Below are 26,650 nucleotides of genomic sequence, written 5' to 3' on the forward strand. Positions count from 1 at the left end.
TAATTTTGACGGTATAACACTATGACAATTGTGTTTGAGAAGAATTTTGTTCATTCTCACGGTTGACTTTATGTTGTAGTCAATACATGTATTTTGGTTTTGCTTTTTTCACTTTGTATCAGTTCATACACTTTTTATTTCTTTTAATTCTTTATGATTTTCATTCCTTATGGCATAGTAATACTTCCTTGCATTCATATACCATAATATAATCAGTTATTTCTTCTGAGAAGAATAATTAGAAAGGCAAACAAATTTTATGTTCTCTTTTTAATGGAATGAGACAGTAGGATACTAGAATGTTTTAGTTAGAACAATTATATTTCTGATTTATAGTATCATTAATGATCTGTATTTCATTTGTATAGCCATAACTCTGTGGTTTTTAAAGTAAAGGAAAAATTAGTGAACAATTACAGCTATGCAGAAGTGAGATGAGCTGTTTCTGCTGGACTTGGAGAGACCCAAGTTCTAATTGTGGCTCTGCCATTTACTACCCATGTGACCTTGAGTAAGTCACTTAACCTCTCCTGGGGCTCAGTTTCTTCATCTGTAAAATGAATGGCTTGGACTAGATGATTTCCAAGGGCCCTCCCATTGTAAGACACTTAATAGCTAGTTAGTGTAACCCTAGGTAGGTCACTTAACAGCTCTGAGCTTCACTTTGCCTGTCTGTAGAGTGGGGCTAATAATAGCACCTGCCTCACATACTTGTTGTGAGAATCAAATGAGGCCATGTAAGTAAAGTGCTTTGTAAACCTTAAATTTTTCTATAAATGTGAGCTGCTGCTATTATTATAGAAAAATTATTCTAGTTCAGTAAAGTTTGAATCAAAACAGTCCAGGGACAAATAGCAATTCTGCTGCTATTTTATATTTCACATATAATTTCTAGCTGAAGCAGGAAGCCACCATGGGGGAGAGAGAGGAAGCAGCGTGTGCTAGCCAAGACAAACTACTATGACCATTTTTACCATCATCCACTCTGAGACCCTGACAGGTATAGCCCAGAACCCTGAACCTAAGAGCTTTGGGAATAGCAATGCTTTCAGCCTACTACTCTCATCTGTCATTCTGGGAAGCAACACCCATGCATAAGTAGCTTGACAACTACCCCTGTAGGTGCTGTATCTACAGCTGCTGAAGATTAGAGAAGAAAGTTTTTCCCCCAGTCCTTGCCATTATTCTCAGAAATTGATACAATTTTGTCACTAAAGAAGGGATACTGATAATCTACTTTGCTGCTGTACCCTAAAGACTTTGAGGTCTTTTCGTCTGACTTTCATCTGAAAATTACCACATATGCTGTCTCCCTCAATAAAATGTGAGCTCCTTGAGAAGCACGGACTGTACCTAACCTTACTACCTTTTGCTATTGTCATTTTAAAAATAGGTTTCAGTTGATATTTTCAATTGATATTTTCGGTTTCTTATATCATAATAGTTTCTTATATCATAATGTCACATAGTCCTCTTTTATTCTTCCAGAGAGCTATCCCCCATGGTATTTTTGGAGAGGAAGAAAAAGTCAACCTAACTGATCAATACATTGATTTCACATCTATGAAGGGGTAGTAGGTTGAGAGTGTCTTCACATATCTCTTTAATCAAGTCTTCTTTGATCTTTGTAATTTTATACATTACATATGTTATATTTACTTTTGATCTTTTGGTGTTACATTGTTGAAGTTATTGTGTATATCATTTTCTTGACTCTTTTACTTCAAACTGCATGAGTTCATATGGATCTTTCCATGCTTCTCTATATTTATCACTCACATAATTTCTTATATACCACAATTTGTTTGGTTATTCCCCAGTTGATGAACATCTACTTTGGTTCCAATTCTTAGTCACCACAAAAAATGCACTACAAATATTTTGAAGTATATGGGGACCTTTATTTTAAATTTAAAAAAATTTTCTTCTTTGGAGTATAAGCCTAGTAATGGAGCCTCTGGTTTAAATGCTATGGACATTTAGTTACTTTATTTGCATAATTCCAAATTGCATTTCATAAAGTTTGTACCATGTCAGAGCTCTACCACAATGGCAGTTGTTGTCATGCTTTTCTATTTGTATCTCCAGTGCTTTGCATCACTTAATAAATGCTTGCTTTATTCATTCTTGTTCTGGAGACTTTTATCACTGGAAATAACTTTGTTTTATAGTTAATAAAAGTATTTGGATTTAAGCCAATCTTCCTTTGCCCAGTGAAAGGATCGTTGTTATATAATACTTTGAGTATCAGACAAGGATCAATAAATTATGGACCTTACCTCATTCTCATGGTATTTTAATTTCTCCTACTAGGTTCAAGATTATTTTATTGGTACCTTTGGTTTTCTGAATGTATACTTTCCCTTCCCTTCTCCCAGATACCCATCCTTATAACCAAGAATAAAAAAGAGAGGGGGAAAGTTTAGTAAGACGTACCAATATATTGAAAATTTTTTTATTGCATTCAGTGTTCCACATGTGTAGTCTTATTCTTCAGAGAAGCTGGAGAAAGGTGCTTTCTCATATGTCCTTTTGGGGGCCAAACTTGATTATCAAAGTTGCAAGATTAATTTTCAGTCTTTTAAAAAAAATCACTATTACTGTAGTCATTGTGTATATGTTGTCTTTTATTGTATCTGTATAGATCTAAGATTGAAGCAGCCAATGTTGGAGAAGTGGTAGAGAGACAGTCACACTAACAGTATGCTGTTAATAGAACTATGAATTAGTCCAGTCATTTTGGAAAACACTTTGTTTTTATGCAAAGAAACAGACTAAAATGTCCTTATCCTTTCACTCAGAGTTTTAGTTCTGGGACAGGTACCTCAAGGAAGTCAATGACAAAAAAGCCCTAAATATACCTAGATAGTAATAGTAGAACTTTCTGTAGTAGCAAGTACCTTGAAATGAGGTGAATTTCCATCAGTTAGGGAGTAGCTAAACAATAAGTTGTGGTACAAAAATATAACGAAATATTACTGTGATATACGAGGTGATGAATATGATTATTACAGGTAAATATGGAAAGACATGAACTGAGCAAAGTAAAGTAAGTGTCTGTATTTTGAAATTTCTTTCCACATAGCTTGGACATTGAGTATTGAGTATGGAGATATCCATTAAAAAAATCCAAAAAACTTTGTTCTCAAATTTTTTTTCTTTTGGTCAGCAAAAATCAGCATTTATTCATGGTGTTCAACTTTCCATTTATGAATGGAAAAATGGCAAAAAATAAATGCAAACAAATTCCATTAATTATTTTTAAATTTCAGTATTTTTGCATCAACATTATGTCTGGACAATTGTGGGTAACAGATTGGTTAGTGTTAATAGACCAGTTCTTGTACATCTGTTTAAATTCTCATGGATATTACTGTTGTTATTGATTCATTCAAGTACAGATTGGGGCTAAATGGCCTGACATCACTTGTCATCCCCCCTTTTTTTTTTTTTGTTATTATCCTAATTGTGGTGAGAAGTGAAGTACTAGACTAGAAATAGTTTCTTAAAGTGCTCTGTATTTTTTCTTGGTTTAAAAGCAGATCTAACATATGATTTTCTTTAGGATTTTAATGTTATCATGTTTCCCTGATTTCTAATAGGAATCAAGAAAATATGGAATATGAATCAGTCATTGAAAATGAATTTATTAAGTTTTTGCTATGTGCCAAACATTGTAGTAATAATACGCATTTGGGATACAAATAGAAAAGTGAGATTGTTCCTGCCCTAACACTCACATTTTGGTAGAGGGAGACAACACATCTAAGAAGTTTCAGCTATACTGTCGTGATTGGAAAGTTCTGCAAGCCTTTGGGGTGGGAGGGAGTGCAAGTGGTAGTCAGGTGACAAAGTCAAGGGCCCTATCTTCAGGGCATATGCTAAATCTCAATAGACCAAAGAGCACACAGTAAGATCTTGAGGGTACAGCAGTACCGTGAGGTAATCCTTTTGCCCACTGGGAAGAGTATTTATATCATTTCAGCATTGCAGTGTTGGAAGAGATAGTCCAGACTCTCTTTCACTGTGAAATTTTATCTTCCAGTTGTAGACAAGTGCAGCAATAAACCCTGCTACCATTGTTACCTGAAAGTGCATCAGTAAGCTCTGCTACCGATGTTACTGCCCCCTCATCTCCAGGTAGGCTTTAGGCTTTAGGCTCTAGGCCTGGATACAACCTTGTCAAGATCAGTAGCGTGTATAATTTAGCATTTGCAATTTACTTTACTAAACATTAAGTGCTTGTACTGTATAAGGCAGTGTGCTAGGCCCTAGAGATACAAAGACAGAAAAAAAGATCTTTGATTAATTTAAAGGTGCTACAATTATTCAGATAAGCAAGTAAATACAAGGTAAATATGAGGAGGCAGCTAGTTCTAACACTTGGGGATAGGACACCCAGGCTTCAGGGAGAGAAGTGGTAACTGAGCTGAAGATATCTATTCTTAGAGGTAAGGAATGAAGTAAGAAAACATTCTCAGGGATTGGGGCTGACAGATGGAATGCTACTTTGTCGAACAGTCCAATTTGGATAGAATGTTAAATTCCAGAAGGGAATAATATGAGATAAGCCTGGATGGGTAGTTTGTAACCAAATTGTGGAGGGCCTAAGTTGGGAGCTGAAGAAATTGAAAAAAATTTTATCCTGTATGGATGGAACCATTGAAATTTTTTGAGTAGAGAAGTGACAGGATGAGACCTGTGCTTTGGGAAAACTCTTTTTGTAGCTATGTAGAATTTGGATGGAATAGCAGAAAGGGAATAAATTAGAAGGTCCAATAATTCAACAAGTACTGGTTAAAATCCTACCATTTGCCAGAGACTGTTCTAGGCCGAGGAGATACAAATGAATGAATGAAATTATCCCTTCTTATAGTGAGCTTACATTCTAATGGGAGGGACAAGTACATATAAAAATATATACAACATTAATAATAAAGTGTTTATATGCAATTAAATACAAAATACTGTGGGAGAGAAGGTACTGGTAGTTGTGGGCATCAGGAGAGGCTTCATGAAGAAGATTGGAGCTTGAGTTTCAAAAAAGAAGGGATTTTATTGCAGTGGAGGTAAGGAGGGACTGCATTTCAGTCATAAGAGATGACCAGTATAAAGACATTAAAATGGGGGATGGTGGTAACTGAGTGAAGAGCAGAGAGAAAGGTCAGTTTGTCTGGATTACAGTGTATAGGGGGAAAAGTAATATCCTTTGAGTGTGGACAAGTAAGTTGGAGCTAGGTTGTGTAGGGCTTGCCCTAAAAGCTAAACAGACAAATTTCTGTTTTATTCTAAACATAATAGCAAGCCCTTAGAGTTGGGAAACATAGGGGAATCACGTGGTAAGATCTATACTTAAGGAATATTACTTTGGCAACAGGATGTAAAGGATTGTAGTGATGAGAGATTTGAGGCAGGGAGACCAATCGAGGCTTCTACAATAAGTGAGAGATGATAAGGGCTGAATTAAAATAGTAGCTGTGTGAGTGGAAAGAAGGAATAAGATGTAAAAGAGGGTTCATGAAGATAGAAATGGGAAAATCTGGCAACTGGTTAGATAAGTAGTATGAGGAAGAATGAGGAGTTGAAGATAATGCTCATTACAAATATAAAATACTGAAAAGATAGCACCACCTTAGCCAGAAATAGGACAGTTTGGTAGGGAGGAAGAGTTAAGGAGAAGAAGATAATGAGGTAAATTGTAGATACTTTGGGTTTAAGATGTCTCTGGGACATCCATCTTGAAATAAAGCTAGTGGTCACTTGGTAGTCTGGAACTGAAATTCAGAGGAAAGACTGGAGCTGCACATGTAGATTTGGGAGTTATATGTATAGAGATGATTTATTGGAGCTGATGAGTTTACCAAGAGAGAAGACATAGAGGGAGAAGAGAAGAAGGGTCAGAGTAGCACTGTGGGAAACACTTCCTTTTAGGGGCCATGCTGTATATGGCTGAGAAGGAGTGGTCAGTTAGGAGGTGAACCAGGAGACATGTCATGAAAACCTAGAGAGGAGAGGAGGGGAGAGGGTGATCAACAGTGTCAAAATAGATCCAGAAAGAAGCAGATGAGAAAATGAGATATGACAAGTAACTTTTATATTAGAGTTGAAAATTTGAGTTGAGTAGAAAGATTTATTGTATGACCATTTGTATCAGTGACTGAGGTATAGTGGAGTTGGTCATGGGACTTAAGGAAGTTGAAGAAAGGAAAAGTTGGAAAGTTTGAGGGAGCATCTACAGAAATAATAGTTTCCTAGTTATTAGGGCTAGAATTAGTCAGTAAAAGAATTATTATAATCTAAGTGAGAACTGTTGAGGGCTTGAACTACAATGGTGGTCTTATGAGTAAGCAGATAAAAGGGAGATATGTGGTGGCAGAATTGAAAGGACTTAAGAGCTACTTCAGTATAGGGGTGAGGGAGTGGAAGAGTCAAAAATAACCTTCAAGTTTATGAACCTTGGTGTCTACAGCAGAAAACAGGAAGTTTGGGGGGAAAATATGCTTGTTTTTGTTTTTGTTCTTTTGTGTGTGTGAGGAGAAGGGTGAAGTTGGGGATATTATTTTAAGTATTGTAATAAGAAAATTCTCAAGTAATTTAATCATAATTATCTAGAAACGCAAATGATTCATACAGGGTTACTTTGTTCATTCACCTGATAGCCTCTTTTCCTGAGGTCCTGTCTTACATCTTCAGTTGCCTTTTAGATATCTCAAACTGATTGTCTTATAACATCCTGAAAAGTCATCCAAAGCAGAACTTACCTTTCTACCTAACCTCCGTTGTTCCCAGCTTTCCTACCATTGTCAAGGTACTCAGGCTTGCAGCACTGGTGATATCTCCACTTAGTCCACATAGCCAATCCATTGTCAAACCTTATTTTCATCATTACAACTCCCCTCCATTTCCCTATCACCCTGGTTGAGATCCTTCACCTCATTCTTGGATGATTGTGGGTTGTTCTTCCGGCTTCACTCCAGTTGATCCTTTGCTGAACTGTGAAACTGATTTCTTTAAAGCCCATATCATATCCCATTATTAGTAAATTTAAATGGTTCCATCTTCTGCATCATATATAAAAATATTCTTTGATATTTAAAGCCATTTACAATTTGGACATTTAATACCTTTCTGGCGTTCTTACAATTGAACTGTTCGGTGTTTCTTACACAAGACTCTCCAACTACAGACTGCATGCCTTCTCGTGCCATTCCTGTCTTCCGCACCTAGAATGTTTTTATCCCTGCCCCCTAGCTTTCCTGGATTCCTTTAATCTACGAGCTGTAAGAGCACTTTTCTGGTCTTTTATTTCATCTCCTCCCTTCAGCGCTCCAGCTTGCACTGTGACACCTGCACATGTCATGATGTACGCATACCGAGATGATGTACTGTCTCCCCGAGATGTAAGCCCTTTGTTATTGTTGTTGCTGCTGCTGTTTTGCCTTTCTTGTATCCCTAATGCTTAGCACAGTGCTGGGCACGTAGTAAATGCTTAATATGCTTGTTCACTGACTTCTTAATATTGTATATCTCTTGTCACATATCAAATCATTGCCGCTTGGAGTAGGGTTCAAACTACATGATTGGATTAATTTGGAATTTGTAATGTTAATTGATATGAAAAATTTTTACTTTTTCAGTTAGATGAACTGAATTCTTACATCATTGTATCCTACAGTAGAGTCTCTTGTATACATTTTTTTGTTGAGGCCTCTCTACTGGTACCTATCTACAGTGTGGTGTTCTGTAGAATAATAGAATGTTCAAGCTAATAGGAACTTAAGTGGTTTCCATAATCCTGTAATCACTGCATGGCACCTTCAACTACCTTCTAGAAAATTAAAAAATAAGCTAATTATGACGACTGATTTTAGTGCTAAGTGTTTTCATTATGCTTTAATTAAAAAGAAAATGAGCCATGTAGTCCACATGTATGTTTCTTTACCTATTTTCTGACTATACTTTTTAACATGGGTGTATAAAATTAAGTTACAATTAGCCCTTTTTGTTCCATTTTTTTTAATGCTTCACATGATGATAGACTTGAAAATATTGGACAGTCCTTGTCACTTAAGGAATGCTTTATTTACCCATTCATTCGTTTATTGTTAAAATCTAGGCTCCTGGATTTGGGTTTGGAATTGCAATATCAGGAGGAAGAGATAATCCTCATTTTCAGAGCGGTGAAACCTCAATAGTTATTTCTGATGTGTTGAAAGGAGGTCCAGCTGAAGGACAACTTCAGTAAGTGTTTCCTTTTCCTGTGTTCTTAGGGCAGCTGTTTTAGATGATAGGCCTTGTTGGTAGTGATTTGTTTTGTTTTTAAAGAAAATGGACAATGGCTTATTGTCCAGATGGAATTGTGGTAGATCTGAAGATAAGTATGTTGCTATCCCTGTTGTAGCTGGTTAAGTAATGTTTTTTTTGTAGATCATCTTTTTTTTAGTGCTATATAAATTTTTCTGCACTGTTTTTTAACTTGACTTTTTTTTAACAGGGAGAATGACCGTGTTGCAATGGTTAATGGAGTTTCCATGGATAATGTGGAACATGCGTTTGCTGTTCAGCAGTTAAGGAAAAGTGGAAAAAATGCAAAAATTGTAAGTATCTGTAATTTTAAGTTCCTTTTAGAGCATCAAGAATTAGGAACTTGAGTGTCTGATTTGGATGTAATACATAAATGAATGGCCTTTGAAACAAAATATTTCAGTTAGTGCTAACACATTTTAAAATCACTAAAATGACTGCTTCAAGGACTGGCATTCTCATCTGTCACAAAATAAAGGCTTGTGCAATTAAATTCATATACCAAAATTTCTCCAGTTGAAAAAGTTATTAGGATAATACATGACTTTACATTCATTGCCATCTTAAAAAGCTGAAAGGATTTTTGTGAGGGGCATAAACATAGGTACATTTATGATAAAATTTTCACATTACTTGTTTTATTGAAATATATATTTATTTAATTCTTGACTTTGTGGTCTGCCAAGTGTGCCTGCAGTTCCTATTAGTAGCTTTACTGTAGGACTTGGACTGAATCAAAATAGTTGATATCTAAAGCTGCATTGAACCTTGCATATAATATCACCAACTTTTTCCTCATAACTGAATTTTAATTTAACTGAAAAGTGAAAGAAAGTATCTTCATTAAATATGGCTACCTTTGAATAAACCACAGAAACAATTCAAGTGAGGAGAAAGAAAGCCTCCAGGCTCCCTAATAGGTAGTTTCCAATTAATTTCCTCTATATAACTTGCCTTGTCAATTTCTTGTGGAACTGACTGTAGGATATTTTATTTTCATTTAGTTCTAATCTATAAAACTAGCAATAGCTAAAAAATTTTTTTCATTTAGGACTTTTTTCATCTTGTAATTTTCACCTCAGAATGCTTTAAAATACACAGTCCTTTAATAACATGAATATTTTCAGAGTTCTTAAGGATTACTCCTACACTGTTAATAACTTATTTACCTTTTAAGCTAGATTTTATTATTTTTCAGTTTAAAATCTGTCATTCAAACAGAAATTGTATCTTTAAAGGTTTGTTTTTTTTTTTTTTTAACCATTGCTGGACTCAGAGTCAGGAGACACTAGATTCTGTTACACTTAATAGCCTCAAATTTCCCATCCGTCTAGCCCATCCTATATACTTCTCTCAAAGTTACTTTTCTTAAACAGTTATCTCATTATGTGATTCCCCTACTCAATCAGATATAAACTAACATTATACTAAGGAGTGAGTATATCAAAGAATAAATCATTGAAACAAATAATTATACTAAAGGCTGAGAGTTTGAGGCTAAGTAACTTGCATCATTAAGGCCCAGCCAGGAACAAAACCTAGGTCTTTTGACACAGTCCATTGATTTTTCTGGTTATCTAATTTATTGCTCTCTATATATCATAAGTTAATTCCTAATTTTTTATTAAGTACTTATACTATGTAAAGCATTGTGCTAAGGATAAGGATTAGGAATTTTTTTTTTTTAAGATACCTATCCTCAGGAGATTCTAACATACTGGGGAAACATAACATGTACACAAATAGGTATGTTATAAGGAGAATGGAGCAGTAAATGAACACTAAAAACTAGATAAGAGTAGTATTCCTAGGTATGAGAAATGGTTTGTATGAGTATACAGGTGGAACACGAAGTATTTGTGGGTTAAGAAAGACTGTGTGAGAGTCAACTAGTTACTGGCTTGCATGGAGGGACCAAGAGTTTCCAGGCTCAGGAGTTTACATTTTATTTTAGAGGTAGTGGGGAGTCACTGAGGTTTATGGGCAGGACAGTGACTTAATGAAACCTTTGTATGCCTTGTGAATCTTATTTTGAGAGCTGTGTGAAGGATGTATTGGCAGATACTATATGTAGAGAGACCAGTCAGAAGACTGTTGTAGTAGTCTAGGGAAGAGGAGATGAGTTCTTGGATTAGGTTGGTAATCATGTGAATGAGGATAAAGGAGTGAATGTTAGAAAAACTGTGGAAGCAAAACCAGTAAGACTTGACAATGGCTTGATTATCCTTGATGAGGGAAAGGAAAGAGGGTTAACTCTGAATTTATGAACATTAATAACTAGAATGGTAGTAATATTCTTGGCAGAAATAACAGCAATAATACAGTGCTTTACAGTTTTCAAAATGCTCATTTGATCTTTGCAATCTTTTAAGGTAGGTGCTATTATCTCCTTTTTGTAGGTGAGGTAATTCAGACACAGGTAGGTTAAGTGATTGAACAATGTCACACAGCAAGCATGCGGTGGGCTATAAACTCAGGTCTTACTGAGTACAAGTCCACTAGTATATCTGTATGCCACGGAAGTTTGGAGGGAGGGGCGGGGTTTGGGATAGAAGAGAATAATGAGTTTTATTTTGGACATATTGAAATTGAAATGACTATGGGACTTTAAGTTGGAGATTATCTAGTAGGCAGGTGACAATGTTACTTGTTCAAGAGAGATTCAAACTGGTTATATAGATGTGGGAGTCATTTGCAGAGAGAGAATACTTAAAAACAACCATGGGAGCTAAAGAGTCAAGGCCAACAAGGTTTGTGTAGAGAAGGAAGAGAGGAGGATCTGGAACTGAGTCTTGGGGAACATCCACCTACACTAAGTGAGCAGGAATTGGATGATTGGTGAGATAAGAAGGGAAAACCAGGAAAGAGCAGTATCATGGGAAGAGAGCATGTTAAAAAGCTAGGGGTGGGGAGAGGTCAGAGGTGAGGGAGATTGACCAGCAGTATTAAAATTGCAGAGATGTCAAAGGGGAGTGAAGATTGAAAAAGCAATTATTTCATGGTTAAGAGTTTGTTGATAACCTTGGAGAGAGCAGTTTCAAGTAGATTTGTGGCGTTGAAAGCCAGGTTACAGATGACCAAGGAGAGAAAAGAAGGTTTGGAACAGCTACTGAGGGGAGTGAGTTAGAGAGAGTGTAAAAAGGAAGCATAAAAACTTTGCAACATTTGAGCCCCACCGATGTTGTTGTTCAGTTGTTCAGTCATGTCTGACTCTACACGATCCCATGGACATCATCTATGGGGTTTTCTTGGCTAAAAAAACAAAACAAAACACTGGAGTGGTTTGACATTTCAGTCTCTGGTATGTCCCCATTTTGCAGATGAAGAACTGAGGCAAATAGGGGGTAAGTGACTTGCCCAGGGTCACACAGCTAGTAAGTGTCTAAAGCCAAATTTGAACTCAGTTATTCCTGACCCCTGCTGCTCCTTCTGCTGTACCACCTAGCTGCCCCCACCAATATTAGATAACTCTGATTTGTAGTAAATTCAGCCAGCCTGGAGTTGAGATTTCCTCCTTTGTTATTCAACAGCTTTAGAATATGAAGAGAAGGAAAATGATAAAAATATTTTAGGACTGAAGTTTGAAGGTAGGATAACATAGTTTTATGGAGAGGGCAGTGCCATAGCATTTTACTCAAACTACTACATATTTGTTAGATTTATTATTTCCTTTTCCTTTGATATTATGATAATTTCACTTTCAGAAAGATTTTAGGATGCATTTATGGAACAATAGTTTTAGTTCAAGAATTGGCGAAAATTCAAGAATGGAGAGAAAGGAATTAGAAAATAGCCCTTAGTGGTCATTTGTTGTTCGTTTGTTCTCTCCCTCCCTCTCTCCCTCCCTCCCTCCCTCCCTCTCTCTCCCTCCCCCCCTCCCTCTCCCCCCCCTTCTCCATGTCCACCTCCCCCCCCCCCCCCTTCTCTCTCCCTCTTTCTTTCCCCCCCCTCCCCCCATATAGAGCTGTGTGTGTGTGCATGCTACTTATGCACGTTTGGGTCATAAAATGATTTGTGATAACTATTTTGGTTATAGACCATTCGAAGAAAGAAGAAAGTTCAGATACCAGTAACCCGTCCAGATCCTGAGCCCGTATCTGAAAATGAAGAAGACAGTTATGATGAAGAGGTACATGATTCAAGAGGTACACGAAGTGGTCCAGTTGTTGGTAGAAGGAGCGAAAAGAGTTGGGTGAGAGATCGAAGTGCAAGTCGGGAGAGGAGCTTGTCTCCTCGATCAGATAGGAGATCTGTTGCTTCTAGTCAGCCTGCAAAACCTACCAAAGTAACATTGGTGAAGTCTCGGAAAAATGAAGGTAAACTCTACTGTCTAATACTTGAGGCCTTACTTAAAAAAAAAAAAGCATAGGATTGGTTCAGAAATGGAATAGGTTCTTGAGCGTGCATTTCTTTTTGATTCATGTATTCCAATTCTTGCCGCTCTAGATCATCCCTTATTATAGCTAATTTTGTGTAATTTGGCAGAAAACAAAAAATTTATAGCTGATGCAGTTGTATGACTGTATTTTAAGCATGTTTCACACATGCGGAAAAGGAAAAAACTTTCTAGAACTGAAAATTACACTGATAAATCTGTTACAATAAGACTAATTCTTAGTGGTAATAGATACCTTTCGTATATCAGATTCACATTCACAGTGCTTTGTTGACCTGCTTAACAAGAGAATTCTCAAAAATTAGTAACAAATCATGTATCAGCAGTATTTTGTGCAGTCATGATCCTTGGTCATTCTCAGTAAGAGTCCTTCTTAGTGTGCACATATACACAAATATTTGCGTATTCCTATATATGTGTGTCTGTCTATATGTTATATGGGTATATTATATTTAGGTTTCTGTATCTTTGTTATATATGCCTAAGGAATTCTCTTGTTAATTTCAGCCTGGTTTTGTTCCTAGATTGTCTTCATAAGAGCTAAAAGAGATCAGAATACTTAGAATTAAATATTCTTGTTTGTGATTGAAGTTACTTTTCCAGTTCTTTCTTAAACATCTATTTTCCTTTTTGAATTTGACTATAATTGTTCATGTTATATCTGCCTTCAAAATAATGTGTTCTTAGAAATAGCACAATTGTCAGCGTGTTATTGGAAGTAAACTACTTTTTTGTTACATTTTTATTTCTTTGTCTTCACATGGTAGGAAAGAAGCTTGGTTCAGGCAGTTTTAATTTCACTTTTTACATTAACATTTGAAGCACTTTCTACTTTCTGATTATAAGAAATTTTTTGTACTCTTTTTCAAAGGATATTATCTATTTTTAAAACTCATTTACTGTGTCCAAATTTGGCCTTAGGTTATTGCTATTGATGTTGTAATTCAAGATATTGAGAAATCTTTTATATGGTTTTATACTAAGGTTATTTCGATGTTTGATTACAGAATATGGACTTCGTTTGGCCAGTCATATATTTGTAAAAGAAATATCACAAGACAGTTTGGCAGCAAGAGACGGCAATATCCAAGAAGGTGATGTGGTATTGAAGGTATAGTCATTTTCTGAAATTTCTTTGGATTAAAGTGTCAAATTGTTTTTATTATTCCAAGTTTTTGTTTGTGTTGATCGAGCAAGACAGTTTACTAGATGCTTAAGATTAAATTAAGTCAAATGGCAAGAAATAGAGAAGCTGCCATCTGTCATATCTTCATGCTGGATGCTAAAAGATATCAGCATACTAAATATGTTGCCACATAATTACGTTGGCACATGCAATTGTTTGGAAGCCGTTGCCTTCATTTCCCTATAACAGTTGTTTCAGCTGATTGAGCTGAGTAAGTTGTGGTTTTTGTACTTAGAAGACTGGAGTTTATGGTTTTTAAAAAGAATAAGTTTTTATTGATGTATTTGTTTCTTAAATTATTGTAGTGATCCCAAGGATCACTCTCCCTTCTCTCCTAGAGAGCCTTCTTTAAAATTTGATTTTAAGTGATAGCAAGCCTTAGGCTATGGTATAGTCTTGGGGGGTGAATGAAAAGAGAGAGGTCTGTTAATTGGTTTTTATCTGATTTAATGGCAGTGGATCAGCCAAGATTTCACTGATTTAAGGTAGGTGATAATTTGATAAACTGAAAACTTTAAATAGACGTAACTGCTCATTATGGTAAAGGAAAGAGTAATTTGCATTGTTTTTGGTAGTTTGACAAGAGGTTCCAATTATTGGATATGGATTTGTTCATCACTCATTTCCAACACATAGCCTCTATTCTGTTGTAGATAAATGGCACTGTGACAGAAAATATGTCATTGACAGATGCAAAGACATTAATAGAACGGTCCAAAGGCAAATTGAAAATGGTGGTGCAGAGAGATGAGCGAGCTACACTTTTGAATGTCCCTGATCTTTCTGACAGTATTCACTCAGCTAATGCATCTGAAAGAGACGGTAAGTGTAAATGTGTCTTGAAGTTTTCTTTTTAAGTGAAAGTCATAACCTGCTTTATATTTTCTTGGTTTAGAGTGAAAGTTTGGAACAAAATTATGATTTCTTATGAAATCAAACATCCGTAGACTCTATTATTTAAAATAAACCGATAAAGTCTTTAGAGTATTTGAGAGCATTAACTTAATCCTTCATTGTTAAAAGTAAAAATATAAAGTGAGCTACTTTAAAATTATATCTACACACACACACACACATATATTCAGATGCTTATTTCCATTATCAGTAAGGGACACTATCATTTTATTGCAGTCATTTCATGGAACAAAAACCAACTTTTATTTAACAGACATTTCAGAAATTCAGTCGCTGGCATCAGACCATTCCAATCGATCACATGACAGGCCCCGCCGCAGCCGTTCACGATCTCCTGACCAGAGGTCAGAACCTTCAGATCATTCCAGGCATTCTCCACAGCAACCCAGCAATGGCAGGTGATGGCATAGTTGTGTGTTTTGATTTAAAACAAACTGTTAGTGTTGTTACGCATATGGCTTGTTCATTTTTATTTATACATGTGGTATAGAAAGTTTTAAAATTTTTCTTTTGGAACTAGTTGTATTTTAAATATCCCCCCCCCCTTTTTTTTTTTGCATGTGATGTTTTCATTTAAAAAATTTTTTAGTTTTAAAAATTAGTTCAAGTATTTAAGTCAATTAAGAATTACTACTGTAGAAACTCAGAGTCAAGAGAGCATAATTGAGATGTTGAGTGTGGCAACTAGGTTGAGCGCTTTGAGAGTTTAGGTGACTTGGAAGGGTGGTAACAAGGAAGTTTGGAAGGGGATTGAGTTGTGAGAGGGGAAGATGATGAGTCAGTTTTGGACATGATGAATTTATGTGTCTATAGGACATTCAGTTTGAGATTGGAGATTCTAGTCTAGAAGTTAGAAGAGATGTTAGGCCCAGTTGGATAAGTAGGTTTGTGTTCAGTAACACCTAACACTCTATTTGGCATATGTAGGTATTATGTAAATATTTGTTGAAATAAATTCTGTAGGCTTATTACAAAGACATTAATTTGTGAATTGATAGTATTTTTGATGTAGTATTTTTGATGTGCAGTCTAATGAGATTATTCCAGTATCAAAAATTCATTGAGTATTTATTTTAAGATGTTTGTGTGTGTATAATTGTACTTAAAGACTCTAGAGTACAGGACTATGTTCTCAACACTTTCTTTAGACTATCTACCTCATAAAATGTTCTTTTTTAAAACACAGGGAAATGGAATAACATATTTGTCTTTGCCCGGTTTCTTCTGTACTGCTTTCCAGTTTTCCCAACAATTTTTACCAAAGAATGAATTCTTATCTCAAAATCTTATCTTTATACTTATTAAATACAAGGTTATTATATTTATTTACTGCTGTAAATTGAATGTCTACTCCATTCCATTAATCTGCCTTTCTGTTTCTTAGCCAGTATCAGATAGTTTTGATAATTATTGACCTTATAATAACGTTTAAGATTTGTTAACTGCTAAAGCTCCTTCCTTTACATTTTTTCATTATTTCCTTTGATATTCTTGATAAGCAGGTCAAAATGGGTATATATGACCTAGATAGAAGGAGATATTACAAGAAAATTAGAGGACCATGGAACATGTTACTTATCAGACTTACTGATAGGTGAACAATTTGTGAATAAACAAGAGATAGAAGGCAAAGCTAGGTGTAAAATGACAATTTCAGTTATATTAAATTAAAAATTTCTGTGCAAATAAAACAAATGTAGCCTATATCGGAAGGAAAGCAGAAGCTTGGGGGAAAATATTTTATAGACAGTTTATCAGCTAGATCTCATATTAAAAATTTATAAGGCACTTTGACAAATCTATAAGAGTACAATTCATTCCCCAATTGATAAATGGTCAAAGGATATGAACTGGCAGTTTTCCAATGAAGAAACCAAAACAATTTATAGTCATATAAAAATGCTCTAAATTATTATTGATTAGAGAAACACAAATTAAAACAACCTTGAGATATCATTTTATACCTATCAGATAGGCTAAAATGATTGAAGGGGAAAATGACAAATGTTGGAAGGAATGCAGAAATATTGGGACACCAATTCATTGTTGGTAGAATTGTGAACTTGATCCAACCATTTTGGAGAGCAATCTGGTATTATGCCCAAAGAATTATTACGTTACCTATATATCTATATACTCAGCAGTACCACCACTATGTCTGTTTCCAAAGATGATTAGGGAAAAAGAAAAAGAACCTATATATTTTAAAATGTTTATAGCAGCTCTCTTTGTAGTGGAAATTTCAGGGATCCTCATCAGCTGGGGAATGGCTGAACTAGTTGTGGTATATGATTGTGATGGAATATTACCATGCTGTAAGAAATGATGAGCTCAGTGATCTTAGAAAAACATGGGAAGACTTGCATGAAATAAGGAAGAGAGAAATGAGCAGAACCAAGAGAACATTGTGTACAGTAACAGCACTATTGTCTTAATGACTTTGAATAAGTTATTCTGACTATTATAAATACCCAAATTAACTGTAAAAGACATACATCCAGAGAATGAACTGATAAGTAGAAATATGTTTAGAATAATTTTACATATATGAAACTATCTCTTTGAGTCTAATGGTAGCCGTCTCTAGGGCACTGGGAAGGAATGGTAGGGAAGGAAAAAGAAATTTACATGACAGTTTTGTGGTATATTTGAGACAATAACAAGTTGTGCATAGTATATTTGCAGGTTTCATGTGCAGTCATCTTTTTTATTGCACTGTTATGGAAATGCTTTATTCCATAAATTACAAAAAATAACTGTAGGGAAAGTATAGTTTTAAGTTTTTCATTATGAATATATTGTAAACCCTCCTGCTGAAAACATTTAATCCTTAAGAGAAACAAGGGTGGATAGCCCAGTGGAAATATATCCCTGTATATAAAGGTGTCAGAACTTCTAGATGCTTTTCCCCCATCAGTGTCATTTTTTAATAACTCTCCTCCTCAATAAAATACCCTCTTGTAACTAAGTAGTTCAATTCATTTTTTTTTTTAAAGATGACATTGATTGTCCCTTGTCCTTTACGATCTGGTACTCACATTTCTAGTCTTAACATCATCTTCTTCATTGAATGTGTTCTAGACAAATTGGCCTTCTAGCTGTTTCCTGTACTTCATATTCCCATATTCTTTAGTTTTGTACTATAGGCTCACCATATTTGGAATGCTTTTCCCTCTTTACTTTCACTTAGTAGACTCTTAATTCCCTTTAAAGGTCAGCTCAGCTTTAGCCTCACCCTCCTCCCACAAGACTTTTTTTGATCCTTTCCATTCTGTTCCTCTTTATTTTGTTTCTAACTAAAGTTATTTCGTATTACTTTTCATTCTAAATAAATATGTATTTTATTCACTTGTTATCCTTCCAGTAGAATGTTAAGCACAGGGACTCTTTCAGTTTTATCTTTGTATTCCTCGTACCTAGTACCAAATGTGGCCACAGGTGGCTCAGTGGATAGAGAGTGCTAGTTAGCCCTGGAATCAAAAAGGCCTGAGTTCAAATTTTGCCTCAGATACTTAATAACTATGTAATCCTGGGCAAATCACTTAACCTCTGCCTGTTCCTTTATCAGTAAAACGAGGACAATAATAGCATCTACTTCCCAAGGTTGTTGTGAAGATTAAATGAGATATTTGTAAAGTGCTTTGCAAACCTTAAAGTGCTATGGAAATGCCATATTGTTACTATTACTACTACAACTTTGACTACAGCTATTACAAAATTAGTATCTATATACACCAGTCTTACTCATTATTGATTCTCAGAGATTGTTGATAAAATGGACATCCTTGATAGAAAGGGGTGAAATAGGCATAGGATGAATAAAGCATCTACACAATACACATACAGGCTGTCAGACATTCAGTTCATCTAATACTTCACCAGTTTTCTGGGTCTGAAGTATAATTTCAAACCCACACTTGTTTTCCTTTAAATTTCTCTTAGTGATTTGGGTGATTATTTTCCCATATTTGATCATTTTCATTTCTTATATGAAAAACGGTTCATATCCATTTGACCATTTATCTATTGAGGACTTTTAAAATCTGAAGTTCTGTGTTTCTTATAGTTTTCTATCTCCAGTTTGTCTTTTCAGTTAAACATCAAACATTTACTCTCTGCAAAGCACTTTGATAGAGGCAATAAGATAGATAGATGAACAATTGGATGAATTCTCCTTTTGTGGAGCTTACTATAAGGAGCATGTAAGGTATTTACACAAAAAGGTATTATACAAGATAGAATGTGCTAGGGACAAGGGAAAAACAAATCACTTTCTATGGGAGAACTGGCACCTGAGTTGGATCTGGAAGGCAAATCAAAGTTTTTGCAAATGAAAATGAAGCAGTGACTATGTTTGAGATATTGGGGACAGCCTGCATGACATATGGAGAGTGTAAGACAGGATTAAGGAGTGGCTTGTAGTCTAGTTTAGAAAGAACACATCGTGTATGAAGGAGTTAATGACAGTCACACCTATAAATTATTAAAATTAACTTGGCAGTTATAAGGGTGGGTAAGAAGCAAGGAGACTACATAGAAAGTTGCTGCATTTGAGTAATTAAGAGCTCGTTATAACCAAACTGGAGTAGTTACACCATGAGAATGATTATGGAAATAGCACTGAAATGATTTGGTAGCTTGTTGGTTATAAGTGGTGAAAAGGAAAGAGAAGAATAAAAGATGACTCTATTCTCATCTTAATCCTGGCTTTCTTCTGCTTTTCTTTGAATGTTTTTAGAACAAGAATGTGGTGATGGTGGCAGAAGTAGCAGCAGTAGTAATAGCATTTATCTAGTACTTCAAGTTAATTATAACTAATTAATTATATAAATATTAAACTGTTTACCATTCATTTGGTAGTTTTAATTTTGTACTTTAATGACTCTGGATTTAAAATCTCATTTGTGTAACCAGTCATTATAGTCATTTTTCAAAGGCTACAGTTTTTTAAAAAGAAATACAGGTGTTCAATAGCCTGAAAAATGTACAAAATCACTAATAATCAGAGATGTAAATTAAGACAAGCCTGATGTACTACCCCACACCTACAAAGATTGCTAAAAAATGGGAAAAACGTTATTATAATGGCAGTGGGAAAACAGATATGCTAAGTTATTGCTGGTAGAATTGAGGACAATAATTTGGACTATTGAGAAAAAGTTACTAAACTGTTAATAGCGTCTGGCACAAAGATTTTGCTCCTTATGTATACCCTCAAGAGGTTATTGACCGCAAAATATGTTTTAAAAAATTGGCAACAGGATTATTTTAAGTGTTGCTGCTTAACTTTAGACATTAACATTTCATTGCTGATTTAGACATTGTGTTATCTAGTGACACTGAACTTCATGTTGTTTTCTCACATAGCAGTCCATCTCTTGAACTCTTGTCTTTTCACTGGCTATCCCTAATTCCTGCTCTCCTCCCTTGTCTCCACTTCTTAGCTTCTCTGGCATTCCTGAAATCTCAGCTTAAACCATACTGAGGCCTTTTCTGATCTCCCTAATTTTTAGGGTCTTTGAGATTTTCTCCAATTTACAAACATAAATTGTTTGCACATAATTGTTTACATGTAGTCTTCCTCATTGGACTATGAACTACTAGAGCTAAGGAATTGTGTTTTTGTTTTCTTTGTATCCCCAGCACTTAGCCCATTGTCTGGCACTTAGTAAACACTTAATAAATGCTTTTTGACTTTACTTTTGTACCTTTATCCCAAGAGAGGTACTCAGTTTTAGTCATATATATTCCATCATACAGTTTATTTGTTTCCAGAACAGTTATTTCTGGGTTCCAGTGAAAAGGAGGTGAAATTTGTTTTATGTACTTGCCTATTACTCTTATCAGTGCGTAAGTAGGTAGTTAGTTATTCTGTCATCTTTGTCTGTTAGCCTATTACTCAACTATAAGTTTAGTTGTTAATTGACTTCTGCCTAATAGAATCCATCACTTAACTTTAAGACTCAGCTGAAATACCACCTTCTACATGAAACTTAGTAGATGACCTGGAACTGTTAGCACTTCCTCTCCTACTGATTACTTGATTTTTAACCACTTTGTATTTATCCTGTACATCCTGTATATTCTAATTATATTTAAATATGTAAGTTGCCTCTCTAGATAGACCTCGAGCAAGTACTATTTCATTTTTTGTTTATGCATCTCCAGCACCTAGCAAGGTACCAGGTATGTAGTAGGCCCTAAAATCATTGCTCGTTGATTGATTTTTGACTCAATCCAGGAATTTTCCTTATAGCATGCTGTTTTTCTACATTCTCAAGAATTATTTTGAGATAGAATACAGACCGGCGGTGGGGGTCTTAGGAAACCATACTTTATTTCAGTTTATTCAATAAATGGTCAGTAAACACTAAGATACCTACTTTATACCAAGCACTGTGCTCAGCATTGGGTGTAGAAATATGAAAAAGAAAGGCAGCCACAGCCCCCAGGGAGCTTATAATCTTATGGGGGGAGGCAGTATACAAAAGCAAGTTGAAAAGTAGAGGATGGGGAGATCTGGCATGGCAATGTGGTAGAGAAGCCAAAGAAGTTCAGAATGAGTGCAGCCGAGTGGGAAAATAGGAGATGCCTTAGATTTTTAAAAATGCAAATACCATAATGTGTTTTCAAAAATATTTGAAAACCAAAAGTTTGGCTCAAAAAAACTATGAGCTTATTGAGGTCAGGTACTGTCTTTACTTTTGGATTTGTATCTCCAGCATTTGTCATTGTTCTTCAGTTTGTCTGACTCTTAATGACCGTTTGAGGTTTTCTTGGCAAAGATATTGGAGTGGTTTGCCATTTCCTTCTCCAGGTCATCTTTTAGATGAGGAACTGAGGAAAGCAGGGTTAAGTGACTTGCGCAGCGTTACACAACTAGTAGGTGTTTGAGCCCTGATTTAAACTCAGGAAGATGAGTCTTTCTGATTCCAGCCCTAACACTCTAACCACTGTACTACCTAGCTGTCCAGCATGTAGCACAGTATTTGTCTTTCATATAGTAAGTACTTAATAAATGTTTTTTCATTTATTCATTGTTGGAGAAGAAAAACAAAACATCTTGAAACCAAGTATTTTAAGGTCTTTTTAATGGGAGGAACAAGTAAGAGTCCATGTTGTATAGGCAGACAGAAATAGAACCAGTTGGTTAAAGTTGACAAGATTTTGACATATTCTGTAACAATTATAACTGAAGAAATGGAATGTTGGTTACTTTTCTATGTAGCACATGCCCTGTCACTAGAATTATTCAAGCAGTGAATTCTAGCTGACAAGGATACCTTAGGATGATTGGGCTTAGACTAGGACTGAAATGACTTGGGATGCCCCTTTGAATCTCTCATCCTAAGTGAAATTAGTGACTCTAACTCTAGTTTCTTTGTGTGTCACTAAATGATTCTGTAAGCAGTTGTGGTTGTATATGGCTCTAGGATTATAGACTTAGATTTGAAAGGTGCTGTATAGGTCACCTGATCCAGCCACTTTAGGTTATAGGGGTGGAGTGGGGAGGGGTAGTATGTGTGAAACTACCTATTAGAGAGGCTGAGTGGCTTACCTCTGGTCATACATGGAGCAGTATCAGGCTTCATTTCCAGGTCCCTCAAGCTTCCTTGTCGTCATCTCACTCCTTGGTCTCTGTGCAAATAGCTGGGTGTGCCTGTAGAGGAGTAGTAGTGAATGGGACAAATGCTAGGTTTGGATTCAAAAGATCTGGGTTCAAACCTTAGCTCTCTAGCATAATATCTGTGCACCTTTTGAAAGTTAATTAAACTCTCTGGGTTTCAGTTTTCTCATCTGTAAAATAAAAAAGCAGTTTGTTACTTTTAAGATTCCTTCTAGTGCTTACATCTGTGATCCTGCAGTAGAAACACACACCTACCTCTCTTTAGAGAGGGGAAAGGTTTTATTCATTCTTTGTTTTTTATATTATAACAATTTTCCCATGTCCCTCACCTTCCTCCTGAAAGAGAGCTGTCATCTATATAACAAATAGTATTTTTTAAAGTCAAAAGAAAGGGGGAAAAATTAACACAACCATTGTGATAAGGCCTATTTAACAAAAGGAGCAGCCTAGATAGGTGTTGAAGTGGATAGAACTGTAGACCTGCAGTCAGGCAGACCTGAGTTCAATTATGTCCTCGAACACTTACTAGCTGTGTGACCCTGGGTAAGTCACTTAACTCTTGCTTCAGTTTCCTCATGTATAAAATGAGCTAGAGAAGAAAATGGCAAACCACTCCAATATCTTTGTCAAGAAAACCCCAGATGGGGCCATGAATTGTTGGATGCTACTGAACAGAGGAAGGGAGACTTATTAGACTGAAGGGAGTTTCTGAGCTTGTAGTTTATGAATTAAAGAATTTACTTTTGATAACTACATTTCAGTATAATTAGTTTTCTTTATAAGCTTACTCTGTGTATTTTATGTGTTTAAAATTTTTTGAGAAAAGGTCCATGACAAAAAATTAGGAACCTCTTAACTTTCCTGAGGTCTCTTCTAACTTCTGAATATATCATCCTGTTCTGGCTGGCTGAAAAGCACTTACTGTTTTCCAACTGCTTTCATTTTCCTTGTTTATATCTCTCCTGTTTCTAGTTTCTGTTCTCTGTGTTCCTTTCAGCTTCTGAGCAGGTACAGGTTGTTTGTGAGCCTTTTTTCTATCTTCTGTTGTCCGTTTTTTTACGTTTCTCAGGAGATAATTACATTTACATCCACATCTACATTTCTCTTATATGGCCATAGGGAAAGTGCCCTTTGGAATTTGTCTTCCTTTCAGTCTTTTATATTATTTAAGGCAGCTGTGTGGCACTGAATGGAGAGCCAGGCCTCAAGCAAGGAAGATATGAGTACAAATCCAACTTGAGACATTTTATGAGCTGTAATACTGGGCAAGTTACCCACCCTTTGCTGTCTGCTTCAGTTTACTCAACTATAAAACAGAAATTTTGTCAAATGCCTTAGCATAGTGTCTGCCACATAATAGTCATTTTAATAAATGCTTGGTCCTTTCCTGCCTGCTTTCTTGCATTCCTGCTTTCCCTTAGGTCTTACTCACTTTAATTCTCTGGGGAGGTAGTTAAACAATCTTTAAATGAACTATTTGGAAATTAATAATAGACACTTGTACTTAGAATGTGTCTTATATAAGGTAGGAATAATTCCTTATGTTTCTGTGTGCCCTGTACATTTTAAATGTGAGAATAATTAACTGATTTTCATTTACCAATTCATTTTTATAGACTTAAAGATCCTAAAGTTCTCTAATGCTTTCAGAGGGCTTGAATTTGATAAGTATTTGAAATGTGCTACCTTTACATTACTTATTTGAAGTCTTAAATTTTCTTAACAGAATTAAAATTTAGTAAGCTCCAATATCTCTTGAATTTATTTGAATTAGCACTAATGAAGTGTGTTGTTTGGAGAATGTTGCATGACATTAATATTGAATTATTAAAACAGGATGGTAGCTTAAATTCAGATGCTAAGCAAAATTGAAATAATATGTTTCTGAGGAAGAAACTGTAATTTTGCAAAACTGCTAATTGACCTATGCAGGTCTTAATACCTTGGATAAATGTAAAATAATATTCCATCTGCTTAAAGAACTTAGAAAATCTCTGGTGACTTACAAGACTTGAACTGTTTAGTTACTGTTCTCCCACATAGGCGATTGTAGAGAACTTCACTCCAAATAAATAGTTTTTGAGTCAAGACAGTCTCTCTTTGTCAGAAAATCGTACTTCACATGTAGATCCTTTCTCCCCTCCACCCCCCACCCCCAACTTGGGTTATTATATGAATAATTACTACTAACCAATGAAAAGTTCATTTCAGTATTTCAGAATGTTGGGTAGTTACTCTAAAATAAATAATTGTTGATCAAGTTTCCATTGTCATTCCCATTAACTAAATTCATTCAATAGTATTTTAAAATTATTTAGATGCAACATGATAAAGTAGATGGAGAGCCAGCCCCTGAAGTTTCAGGACAACTTGGTTCAAGGTTCATCTGACACATACTTGCTTTAACCTTGGGCAAACCACTTAAAATCTCTTCAGTTCCCTAGGCAGCTCTCTAAGACTGTAAGTTACAGAGTAGATACTGACGTGTATTATTAGAAGGTGTTTCTTTTATCTTGACTTATGGAAAAAGCAGGTGTATCAAGTGAATTAAAAAAAAAAATCTTTTTTTTTTTTTTTTTACAGTTTTACTACAGTTTTCTATCTGTGCAGATGTACTTTAAATACAAATAATTACAATTAGAATTTTGCTTTGCAATAAAATTTTCTTTTTCCTATCTCTGGTATGTTCATATGCACTGTGTCAGTTGACACAGCTTGCTCCTTCAAGGTGTTCTTAAATTACAGACCTTCTAGTTTAATGGAGAGAGTTTGCTATATCAGTGAAGTCATAGGTCCTGTATTTAAAGATCTAAGATTTCTCCATCAAAGCAGATCATTACTTTACCATAATGAAACAGCTTGAGATTTTTTGAGGCCAAAAAAATCCCATCATTTCATGGCTAACCTTCTGGTTGTAAGCTTTTCCAAGTTTAGCTAAAAAGTGGTTGATATACATCAATTCAGTTGCCAGGCCATACTCTGAGCTTTTGTAGCTTCTTAGATAGAACATGTGCTCTATAGGCATAGCCTTCAGCAGCCATGGTACCTCTGTTCCTGCTGAAGTAGGGTCTGTTCAATAGTATAATTCTAAAAGAAAAATTGGTTGCTTTTACATGGATTTTATTTATACTTGAATTTGAGATTTTTAAAAATCTCTAAATTTAGTACTTAACCCTTAAGTCTAAAAAAGTTGAAATTTAATAGCTTTATGTATATTCGTTACAGAACTTTGGGGCTCTCCTTTTTAAAACTCTGCCTCATATTATAGATCTTTATGTACATGTCTGATTCCTCCCATAAGGTTATAAACTCCTTGAGGGCAAGGCCTATGTTTTAACTTTGTACAGCACTGGGTGCTAGGGGTACATTGACTTAAGTTCAGTTGAGTTACGTACAAAAATTTGGGGAATTACATTTCATACTTCCACATTCTAGCTTTTAGCCATTTTTGTTTCTTGGTTTTGACTTCTTGTTTTTAACTTTGTGAAAGATGGGAGTGACCAGGAAAAAGGATATGGGTTAGGCATTTCAACAGGTGATTAAATTTGGCTTTATGGTTTCTTTCTCCATTGCAAATATGACTAATAACAAGTGCAACTGGTTTTTTGGGTGCTGAATTGGGAGCTGGCTGGATTTTTTGGTAAAGAAGTCTTTTAATCCTCAGAGGTAATATTCAGTTTATTTGGTGAAATTAACATTTTTATGATTCTTAGAGTAGCATCACACATTAATTAGAGCAAATCTGGAGGTTAGTATATGTGAAATAATAAGTCAATAAGTGGATATTTATTGCATGCTTACTATTTACTAAGCATCGTGAGGACCAGACTCATCTTGAATTTTACCTTTGGTCTAATGAGAATCTGTCTCCTGTTGGCCATTTAATCCATGGAAGTGAGAACTAGTCATCATATTTGATGTAATTGAGTTAAAAGCACTTTATCCCAGTAGTGCTTTTTAACATTTTTCATTCTGTAGCACATTTGTAGGTTTGTAAATGTGCTGCTGCACATCAGGGAAAAGCAAGGGTCCCTACCTCCATTATTGAGCTTGAAGTGCCAGTATGACAGCCAGGTGGAGATGTCCAACAGATAGCTGCAAATAAAGGTATGTAGTTCATTAAAATGGGTGGGGCTGGAGGCATAGATTTGGATGTCTTCCTCATAAAGGATATAGGCGAAGCTCTAGGTAGATGAGATTACCAAGGGGAGAGTATATATGG

At 35.4% G+C, this 26,650-nt stretch overlaps 1 protein-coding gene across 6 annotated transcripts in view; it reads left to right on the forward strand.

Annotated features, from left to right (window-relative positions):
• Positions 1 to 26,650, forward strand: part of TJP1 (tight junction protein 1) — a 111,556-nt gene that overhangs the window by 49,469 nt on the left and 35,437 nt on the right. For 5 of the 6 annotated variants that reach the window (XM_036736959.1, XM_036736960.1, XM_036736962.1 and 2 more), the window contains exons 3-8: positions 8,117 to 8,241; positions 8,495 to 8,597; positions 12,341 to 12,620; positions 13,708 to 13,811; positions 14,540 to 14,708; positions 15,055 to 15,199. In XM_036736959.1, coding sequence (XP_036592854.1) covers positions 8,117 to 8,241; positions 8,495 to 8,597; positions 12,341 to 12,620; positions 13,708 to 13,811; positions 14,540 to 14,708; positions 15,055 to 15,199 — 926 coding nt within the window. Of the gene's footprint in view, positions 1 to 7,329; positions 7,401 to 8,116; positions 8,242 to 8,494; positions 8,598 to 12,340; positions 12,621 to 13,707; positions 13,812 to 14,539; positions 14,709 to 15,054; positions 15,200 to 26,650 lie in introns of those variants that run through there. The other variant, XM_036736961.1, reaches the window with a different exon arrangement.

The sequence above is a fragment of the Trichosurus vulpecula genome, chromosome 8 (genome assembly GCF_011100635.1).
Source record: "Trichosurus vulpecula isolate mTriVul1 chromosome 8, mTriVul1.pri, whole genome shotgun sequence".
In the NCBI taxonomy this organism is placed as follows: Eukaryota; Metazoa; Chordata; class Mammalia; order Diprotodontia; family Phalangeridae; genus Trichosurus; species Trichosurus vulpecula.